The 10,844-nt window shown below is 38.2% G+C and overlaps 1 protein-coding gene across 1 annotated transcript; it reads right to left on the bottom strand.

Annotated features, from left to right (window-relative positions):
• Nucleotides 1-9,315: 9,315 nt before the first annotated feature.
• Nucleotides 9,316-9,951, bottom strand: LOC127122384 (uncharacterized). The gene has a single exon (XM_051052724.1). It carries the CDS (start codon nt 9,949-9,951, stop codon nt 9,316-9,318), a length of 636 nt encoding a protein of 211 aa, XP_050908681.1.
• Nucleotides 9,952-10,844: the final 893 nt, after the last annotated feature.

Below are 10,844 nucleotides of genomic sequence, written 5' to 3'. Positions count from 1 at the left end.
TAAGTGTATAAATTGTGTTGTTGTGAAGTTTGACTATGTGTTTGGGCCTTAGTCAAGGTTGATTTGATTTTTATTGGATTAAAATCATTGGATTTAGGGGATTGATGAAATGTACATTTCATCTCCCAAAATAAATGAATGATTTTAATTTGGTAAAATTCCTCCTATGGCCAATTTGTGTTTGTCTCATCCCCCCCCCCTTCATCTTCAATCCAATTCTATCCCATCCCTCTCATTGACAAATGAAGTCTCAATTTCCAAATGCTAATTGGTTCATCAATAACTTTGTGTCAGATGAACCAATACAAGTATGAATGAGATTAGGTCCACCCTTTAATCATTTTCTTTTTGTGTGTGGTGTGTTTTAGTAGTATGGTCCATCATACCATATCTCTAACATGCATTAACACCAAAAATTTAATTGTCCGACCTCAGACAGTTGTGGCTTCTACATAAGTCCAATTACGATTGCTTAACATAGCGCTAAATTTTGTCCCAAAGACATAGCATTCTAGTAAGTGGGATTGTAAGTCTCCCCCCTTTCATGGTATAATATGGAAACTTGGACTTTTTTCCTTCCTTTGGAAGATGTCTTGGTTCAAGGATCCATGCTTGTGAATAAAGGGTTGAGTGTTCTTCAAAGAATGACTTAAACAATTGAAAAGCAAAACTCCACTAACATCTAATCAACTAACATTTGACTAACTTTTATTATAATTACTTTTAATTTCAAGTCATTTACTTTATGCACTTTAAATTCAATCCATTTTTCATTTTTCATTTTACATATCAATTAACTTGTTTATATTAATGCCATTTTCACTTTGCTCACTTGAGCCATATATTGTGATTATATATACTTGTTTATGTATCTTGTTTGTGTTTTTGGTCTTAGGACCTTAACATACCTAATAAACAACAAAACCCCCCTAAAAAGTGTTTGTGTGGACTGTTGGATTTGATCTGAGCTTTGGACTTAGAATTATGCAACATTCCCTATGCAAAAGGACTTGGCCAATGCCAACTTTTCTGAAACCAAGTTCTTGTGATTTGAATTTTCATCTGATGCAAGGATTGGGATCCACTTGAGTTCATCTGCTACATGGTCTTGATGCAAATATCACTTTGTACTTGTGTCTCATGCCTTATTCTAAGTCATTCAAGGAGTATGTCATCTGATGCATGGGAAGTTTAAGAAGAAGACTATGAAGTTGCTTGCTTGGATGTGTCTATATTTATTTGATGCCTTGCTCTTCACTTTGCTACTTGTGTATTGATATTGCTTGATTTAAAGTACAAGGGAAAAGTGGGTTTCTAAATGACATTCTTGTCTATTGGATTGCATCCCATTGGCCAGATCCTTTCAACTCTTAACTTTTAAATTTTTGCTTAGGATTAGCCTCTTCATCTCCTCCCATTTCTTAAATTTCAAATCTCTTTTTTTTATTTTTAAATTTTCCTTGCTTGTGATTTCTAAACTTAGATTTTATTACAAACTAGAAACTCTGGCCTTATGTCATTGCATTTTTAAACTCCTTTCCTCAATCAAACTTGTAAATGAATCTAATTATATTGACTTAAAATTTCAAAACATTAAAATAACTAACACTCATTCAAACTCTTTTAGGCCCTTTGTGCCTCTTTAAAATTAAATTTTTGTTAAAAGCAATCCACTCACTTTGAAATTGATACCACGAACTACGAGGTTTTGATCCCTCATTTTATGTTGGTACGTAGGCACAAGTCCGAAGGTCTTGTCAAACACAAAAATATAATTAATGAATTCTTTTCTCATCCCCACACTCTATTTAGCACAAACATCATTTTATACCAAAACACATACACACATAAAAAAAAGGCTCCCTAGGAGTACGCTGGACACTTTGGGTGTGAACACCTTCCCTCTCTATAACCAACCCCCTTACCTGTAATCTCTGGCATTTTATTAGTTTTGATTTGAAAACTTCTTATCTTTGGGTTTTGTTCGTACTTTTCCCTTTTCCTTTGGAAACAATAAAAGCGTGGTGGCGACTCTGGTTTTATCGACGTTAAGTTTATCCATAGCTTAATGGTCATGAATTTACCGCTACACCTACCTATCTCAAGAAACAAAAAAAAGGATTGTTTGTTTCTTGGTCTGATGAGGATAATTTTGAAAGTGAACCTGAGGATGAAGTTGATAAACATGTTACTGCTCTAACTGAAAGATGGGAATCTGATAAAGATTCATGTGATGAAGAACTATCTTATGAGGAACTAGTTGCTTCCTATAGAGAGCTTTGCATTAGAAGTGAAGAAGTATGATTGGTGGGAGAAAAACAGAAGAAAATTATATCTCAACTGCAGGCTGAAAAAGAAGGATTTCAATTCACCATCTTTGATCTCCAAAATGAAGTGATATTGTTGTCTTCAAAACTTAAAAACATGACAAAAACTGCCAGAATGCTAAACAAGGGATCTAACATGTTAAATGAAGTTCTGGAAAATGGAAAAGAAGTTGGAGATCTGAGAGGGGTTGGCTTTAAAAATCAATCTCTTTATAGCCAAGGAGAATCATCTATGACCAACTTTGTTCTTCCAGGGAGGGAGTCTAAACCCGTAATGTCAAAACCTTTGTATAACATCATGCTAGTCATCTGAAATCTCAAATTAAAGGAAGATGATATTGCTAGAGATGTCACTGCTGTGGAAAATATGGCCATATAAATCCCTTTTGTTTCAAATTGTATGGCTATCCAAGGTACCCAACACAACCCAGGGTCAATCAAAAGAAAGAGTGGATACCCAAGACTGTCAACACCAACTTTATAGCTCACACCTGTCTTAGAGCTTCAGCTTGTGAAGACTGGTATTTTAACAGTGGATGTTCTAGGAACATGATAGGTGTCAATAAGTTCCTTGAAACATCAAGCCATACTCAACCGAATATGTCACATTTGGAGATGGGGCCAAAGGTGAAATTAAAGTGGTTGGAAGACTAGCATGTAGTGGACTTCCAAGTCTCAATAATGTCCTGCTGGTAAAAGGTTTGGCTGCTAACTTAATTAGTATTAGCCAACTGTGTGATGAGGGTCTTAAAGTTAACTTCACAAAATTAGAGTGTCTTGTCACTAATGAGAAAAATTAAGTTCTAATGAAGGGAGTCAGGTCTAAGGACAACTACTACTTATGGTCCTCTAAAGAAACAAACCAAACTCTTACATGCTTGATATCCAAAGAAGACGAAGTTAATCTATGGCACCAAAAACTTGGACATCTGCATCTGAAGGGGATGAAAAAGATTGTGTCAAAAGAAGCCATCAAAGGTATTCCAAGACTCAAGATCAAAGAAGGTAAAAATGTGGTGAGTGTTAAATTGGGAAGCAAACCAAGATGTCACATCAAACGTTACAACATCAGACGACTTCAAAAGTTTTGGAACTTCTTTATATGGACCTAATGGGACCTATGCAGGTTGAGAGCCTTGGAGGGAAAAGGTACACCTATGTAGTTGTTGATGATTTTTCAAGGTTCATGTGGGTGAACTTCATCAAATAAAAATATGATGTCTTTGAGGTGTTCAAAAATTTATGTCAAAGGATTCAAAGAGAGAAGGAAAGTGAAATCATCCGGATTCGAAGTGACCATGGGAAGGAATTTGAAAATAGCAAATTTTCTGATTTTTGCTCCTTTGAAGGTATTGGGTATGAGTTCTCCTCTCCTATCACCCCATAGCAAAACAGGATTATGGAATGCAAGAACAGAATGCTCTAAGAGTCAGCTAGAGTCATGCTTCATGCCAAGCATCTACCCCATCATTTCTAGGCTGAAGCAATGAATATTGCCTTCTATCTTCATAATAGAGTCACTCTGAGAACCAGTACCTCAACTACTCTCTATGAATTACGGAAAGGAAGGAATCCCACAATCAAATACTTTCACGTATTTGGAAGCAAATGGTACATCCTAGTTAACCGTGAACAAATAAGAAAAATGGATCTCAAGAGTGATTAAGGTATATTTCTGGGATACTCTACAAATAGTAGAGCATATAGAGTCTTTAATTCCAAAACCAAAGTTATGATGGAATCCAACAATGTGGTAGTGGATGACAATATCTCAAAAAAGGCGACGGATGTTGAAGCTGATGTTGAGACATCATCTCAGCAGATCAACCCAACTAAAAATGAGGAAGTGATTGAATCAGACAGTGAATGGAGTGGTGTTGAACTTGATAATCCCCAAGTCAACAAAGGTCCCTCCATCATAATATAGAAATACCATCCAACATATCTCATAATAGGAAACCTTAACGAAGGTATCTGATCGGAAAAATAGCAAGCGTACTATTTTGCCTGTTATAGTAATAAAGGGGAAATTCCTCGAATGTCGATCTCAAGGACTACAAGTTAATATCGAGTTCAAATCATCATTCAATTAAACAAAAATTATAGTTGGGGTTTTAAATTCAGATTTATAAAAAATAAAGGTAAAAGAAATTAATATTGTAAAATAAGGGTTTTCAAAGGAAGAGGAACAATGTCGGAGAAGGTTTATAATTTGTCCCTGTAACAACTCTGAGTTACTATTGCATCAACAAATATCAATTACTACAAGTTATCAAGGGTATTTTCTCCCAAGTCCTTGGTGAGAAAACCTTTAATCATTCTACCCTAAATTTTATGTCCATAGGAAATTATGGTGAAGTTAAGTCTTATTATATTAAGAATGCTCTGATTCATATAGGGTATCCCTAGTCCTAGGTGATATCTACTATAGAGTAATCTTATGAAAACCTTATCAATGGCGGTCCAGCCTAATTGATAACCATATAACAATCTCGATTGGTCTGAAAGAGAAAGCATTAAACACATCAAAAGATTACCGTAAAAACAATATTATAAATGAAATCGGAAACTCAAAGTCATTACAGATCTAAATCAGGGATACCCCATAGCATTGGGGGGTTTAGCTACTCATACTGTTCAAAACAGATTCAAGATAAAAAAAATACACATTACAAGTAATTGGATGACTTGGATCTTCAATCACTTCTGCTCATGAAAATCTTCCACTCTCCAAATTCCTTGATCTCTGTAATTCTCGATCGTCTGACAATTCGTTGTGCTATGTGTTCTCATCCTTCAAAAGTGTTTTCTTCTGTTGTAGAAACTCTCCTAAAATAGTGAAAAATCCTTTGGCAAAGGTTGGAAATCTCCAAAACATCCTTGTAGCTCAAGCCCGGGTAAAAAGCCCAAAAATTGGAAGAATGTGCGCCTGGGATGACAAGGGTGGCCGTGTAAGCTCTCTGCCTTGCCACTTCCTACCTAACACACCCTAGGTGACTTGATACAAGTTGTGTCAGCTGATACGGGCGGCCATGTTAGGCCCTTGTCTTGGCCCTTCATGGTGGTTGAGTTTCCTTCTTCCTGACACGGCTCGTGTCAGGTGACACGGGTGGCCGTGTCAGGTCTCCTGTGTTTAGAATTCTTCATTCCTCGAATGTTGAAACTTTCCACTTTCTCGCATTGAATTCGTTGGATCTTCTACATGGACCTGGAGGACATAAACACAAACAACCAAAGCATAAAATCTCGAAAACATAAAATAAAACTAACAATTGATAAAATGCTTAAATAACTTACAGAAATGAAAATTAACTTCATAGGTACGTAATGCATACTAAGTGTTCCAGAATCCTTGGTTTCTTAGCGGATAAGTAACGAAAACATAGTGAAAATGGTGACTGATCACAACCCTAAGCTTAGCTCATTGCTTGCCCTCAAGTAATATTCTACACGACAAAGTGTGTCACTTTCCAAAATTGAATTCTTACCACAATACTGCTGAGATCTTTTGCCAACACCTTCACTCTCCCTTTCATAGTCCCTGCTTTTCCTAATGAGTTTTCCGCCGCACTTCCATATTGACGTTCCGCTTCACCTGTTAGCTTATATCACACTCTCACCAAGTCTCTTCAGGTTAAAGTGTTTACACTCACAGTTCAGAATATGCAATATCAACTCATAAGTTTGAATAGTTTCTCCTTTCATATCAACTACACACACTCTTTGAGGTGTTTTGGGTTGTAACGGGGCTTGGGTTACGGTGTGGTAAATACAAATAAAAGGGAAAACAAGTGGTTTGGGTTCAGATCCAATGTCATTATTCTTTTCACTACCTTCGTTCATTTATAATTCTTTTATTTTTCTGTTTGCATTGATAAAAAAAAAATTTCTTTGATTTTTTCTTTTTTTCAACTGAGTGCTTTTCCTTCGGTGAGTGCTTCACTCGTACCATCGACAAAATTTTCTTTCGTTTTCTTTTTTTTTCGATGGTCGTTTTTCTTACCTCTTTTTTGCACTCACCTTGGTTTCAGATACTTATTGGATTTACCCCAAAATTAGAATTTAACACAGCTTAATGACATAACATTAACTTTGAACAGGGCAAGGAAGTATTTTGGCCATGGTTTACATTTATGGGGTTATGTAAACAAACAAAGGGTACAGGCTCAACGGGGTTAACAAGGGATAATATTAAAGGGATGGCTAGAAAGGCTCGGGACTATTATTCAAACAACGTGCCTCAGTGTGTGTATCTATGCAGTAATATCCCAAAGAACCTACACAAAGTCAGAGTGATAAAGACATACTTGAATATCACTCATGATGACAAACGTGTTTGGCTTTTTATGCACTCACCATGTTAGGTAAAGCTTGACAGCATCCACAATACCTCTAGTATGGTGCGACTTCTTAATCGACTCGAAATGCACAAGGAACCTACGTTAGTCGAGCTTTAGAAGTTGCATCCGATCTTTTCTTCAGTAGTATCAACTTTCTGGGAAGATCCTTCACAACAAGCAATAGTAAGTGGAGTGATCATTTCATCCACTACTACGAGTGCCTAATCCAACAATAACACCAATAACCTGAAATACATGCAGCACATAGTACCCAACAGTAAAAACAAACCAAATGTAAAACAATAAAAATGGGGAAATAATAAAAATAAACAAAACAAATAGAAAAATAAAACCTCCCCCACACTTGAACTAAACATTAGCCCCAATGTTTTAGAACAAGATAGAAGGAGGGGAACTCACAGTTCCCTACTGAGGAGGCAGGGGCAGAAAATGCAACATCAACAATCACATCATCAGGTTCATCTCATCCAACACCGCCCCTTGTCGAGCCTGCTCGATGCCTTATCCTGATTGCTCGGTTCTCAGGTCGCCGAGCTCGGTTTGTACCCATGCCCATTGATCATAATTCATGGATGATGACCCGCCGCCCTGATGGAATGGCTCTTGAGGCGAGGGTACAAACGGATCTTGAGGCTCATCCACTTCGTTTATCTTTTCACCTGCAACCTGCTTACCTACAACCAGATTCTCAGCTTCGCAGCCTTCCTCGATATCAGGGTCAACACTCATATATAACCAATTTGCACAATCAACAATACTTACTCTATTAGGATTAGGCTGTGCAATGATAATTATTTTATGAATCAAAACAGAGTAGTAGTCATGTGCAACGAAAATCATACCTTGTTGGATGAGATTTGCCATATCTATTTTTGTCTTACCTGTGACCGGGGTGTCTTCAAGCAAAACTGCATGATACCCGAAATGTTCAGCAATCTGGGTAATCATGCCCCTAACAGAAATACCCCAAGAATCTTCCCGGCCAACTCTCCCCAAGTTATCAGCTGCAAAGGCAACAACATTGATGGCCTGCTTTTGCACCATCAAGTATATGAAGAACAACTCCCACTGAGTCGCCACACCCGTGCTATCAACCCGTCCAAACAGAGTGTACGCTAGATCTTTTTGGGCATAGCAAAAACACGGGTTCTAGATGCTGGAGACCTTTGCACCTTTTGATGTGTAATCAGTCCTCCCAGTAATGGCAATCCAGAAATCTTTTCGAGAAAACCCATCAGGGACCGCACTCGGTCTGTACAGTGGGAGTCGGAGAATACCGACCAACTCCTCAATAGAAAGCTCATGATAATTATTAAATAGGAGGAAACAGAGAGTACCATAGTAGTACCCCATCATGTTAATCCATCGCTTTTCCAGTTGGAATTCGAGTGTGCTCAAAACTTTGAGCGTGATGCACTCATAGGTTGGTGGTTCGAGGCTCACGAATTCCAACATACCCATCACATCGAACATGCTTTCAACTTCAATTTTTAGGCCTAAAGCATTAAGAGTTTATTCTCACATATACCTGGTGGGAGTGAGCTTCCGCTTTCTATGAACTGAGTATCGTTGCTCCTGCTCCGGATTGTCAAAGACAATGTTATGCGGGTTCGGGTTTCGGCTGGTTCTTTTCCGTGGCCTCGAGGTCTCGGCCAGTTTTTGCTTCCCTTGCAAAATCCTTCTTGGGGGAATTTCCGTACCTACAAAAATGTCGAGAATTTTGAAATAGGAATTAGAGAAAACTGAAACCGTGGTTAGGATGAGGGCGAAAAATGAAGGATTCGTGAAGGGAGTTTATGATTTGGGTTTGTGGTTGTGGTAAAGGTGGAAGTTTTAGAGTGAAGATTTAATGGAGGATGAGGGTTTTTTTAAGAGAGAAAAGGTGGAGAAGATGAAATTATGAGAGGTAATAAGTGGAGATTAGTGAAATCAGAATTTTTGGGAAGGATAAAGTGGTTGTAATGAGTGGTTAGTGGGTAATAGCGATGGGTGGGCCCACACGAAATTCAAATTTTCCAAAAACATTCAAATCTGCAGGCCTGACACTAGTTATGTCAGCTGACACGGGTGGCCATGTCAGGCCATTGTCTCTTCTCTTCCATGGGCGTGGCCTTCAGTATTCCTGAGACGGGCAATGGCAGCTGACACGGGCAGCCATGGCAGCTGATACGAGTGGCTGTGTCGGGCTTCTGCCAAGGTGACATTTTCTGCTTTCTTCAGTGCTCCTGACACGGGCCTTGTCAGCTGACCCGGGTGGCCGTTTCAGGCTGCTGTTATGCTCATTTTTCAAACTTTTTCCATGGTTCTTTCTTCCGGTACAACTTTCATTTTGATGTGAGTACTTTCGCCCTTTCATGCACGACATTGTGCAAACTAAAATAAAAAACAAATGAAAACAATAATCATAAATAAAAACGCGTGGGTTTCCTCCCACAAAGCGCTTCATTTAACATCACATGGCTCAACGATTTACCATACTAGCCGTGTGGATACACATTATTCACCATGTCGGTTCCTCGTCCTTAAGGATAAGGCTTCTGCTTATTTCCTTGTGCATTTAGAATGGAACTAGGAGTTGGAGTTGCTAATGGAGGTGGTGATACTTGAGAAGGCTTTCTTGTATCTTTTTATGATTTCGGTGCATTTCTTTTCCTTCTCACCGCTGTCCTGATCAAGCAAACTTGATAATGATGCTCTTTTTCTACCTCTAGCTCCTGGTTTTCAATAACATTCAATGTTATTTCTTTATCATAAACTTTTAAGGTTATCGTGCCCTGGTCCATGTCGAGATTGCATCGACTTGTCTGCATGAAAGGTCGACCAAGAATGATGGGTGTCTCTTCATCTTCAGGTATGTCCATGATCACAAAATCAACAGGGAAACTCAAGTCCTCTATTTTCACCAGTACGTCTTCTGTTATACCATATGCATCCTTTCTCGAGTGAGCCACAAACTTCAGATTTGTCTTTGTATCACTGACATTTTTAATACCCAACTTGTGATAGATTGATAATGACATCAGACTCACACTATCTCCATAATCAATTAGTACCTTTTTGAAAGTTCTTTCTTTAATTGTGCATGATATTGTCACTATTCTAGGATCCTTCTGTTTGTTTGGAATTTTCTTCCCTAGTGAACTTGCACTACACTTTTCCTTCATGGCTACCGATTCTTCTATTGTTGGTTTCTTTTCGGCCATTACCTCTTCCATGAATTTTTTATACATGGGAATTTTCTCGAGTGCTTCAAACAACGACATATGACACTCTATATTTTTGGACATTGTCATGAATTTCTCAAAGTCTGACTCGCTTGGTTCCTTCTTTGTCACTCTCTGAGGGTAGGGTAACTTGATCACCGGTTTAGTATCCTTTTTATTTTTCTATTCAATTGGCTTGCCAGATGGTATAACTTTTTCCTCTTTAGAGGCCCTCTCCCTTTTTTCCGTGACAATATTAATATTCTCATGATTTCTTGTATTTTGAACTGTTTCACTTGGTAAGGAACCTGGTGTTCAAGAACTTGCTAGTTGTTGTGCTATCTGACCCAGTTGAACTTCAAGATTCTTTAGACAGGCGGTGGTGTTTTTATGATTGTTTCTAGTCTTTTCTTTGAACTGCATAATTTTGAGCAGCCATTTTTTCAATGGCAATCTCCCAGTCTGCTTTCTTTGGAGCTTGTTGTTGGTGATGTGGTGGATATTGAGTCTGATATTGGCCTTGACCCTATTGTGGAACATTCCCTCTCTGATCTTTCTAGGAGAAGTTTGGATGATTCTTCCAACCTGGATTGTAAGTGTTGGAGTAGGGATTATTCTGCTTCAAGAATTTTATCTCTTTAATTTGTTGAGGAGTTGCAAAGCAATACACTGTGTGGTGAGGTCCATTACATATTTCATAAGAGATGGTCTGAGCTGGTTGAACTTGCGCTACCTGTTGAGTACCTATATTCATAGCTTTTAATTTCTTTTCTACCTCAACAACGATAGTGTCTTCCAGACGGACTTTATTAGCTTCTAATTTCAGATCAATGACTCCTTCAGGATTGCTTGTACACCTATCGTATAATTCCAGATGCTCATTTGCAGTTATTGCTTCAATGGTCCTTTTAATACCGGTGGCTGTTGAGAAATTGGTTGAGCGACCAACTGTT

The sequence above is a fragment of the Lathyrus oleraceus genome, chromosome 2 (assembly GCF_024323335.1).
Source record: "Lathyrus oleraceus cultivar Zhongwan6 chromosome 2, CAAS_Psat_ZW6_1.0, whole genome shotgun sequence".
NCBI classification, from domain to species: Eukaryota; Viridiplantae; Streptophyta; class Magnoliopsida; order Fabales; family Fabaceae; genus Lathyrus; species Lathyrus oleraceus.
Note: the sequence above shows the minus strand (reverse complement) of the source record. Positions and strands in the feature narration are given on the sequence as shown.

Coding starts and splice junctions, on each gene's coding strand:
- LOC127122384 (XM_051052724.1), bottom strand. CDS start 9,951: ATGTCGTTGTTTGAAGCACTCGAGAAAATTCCCATGTATAAAAAATTC.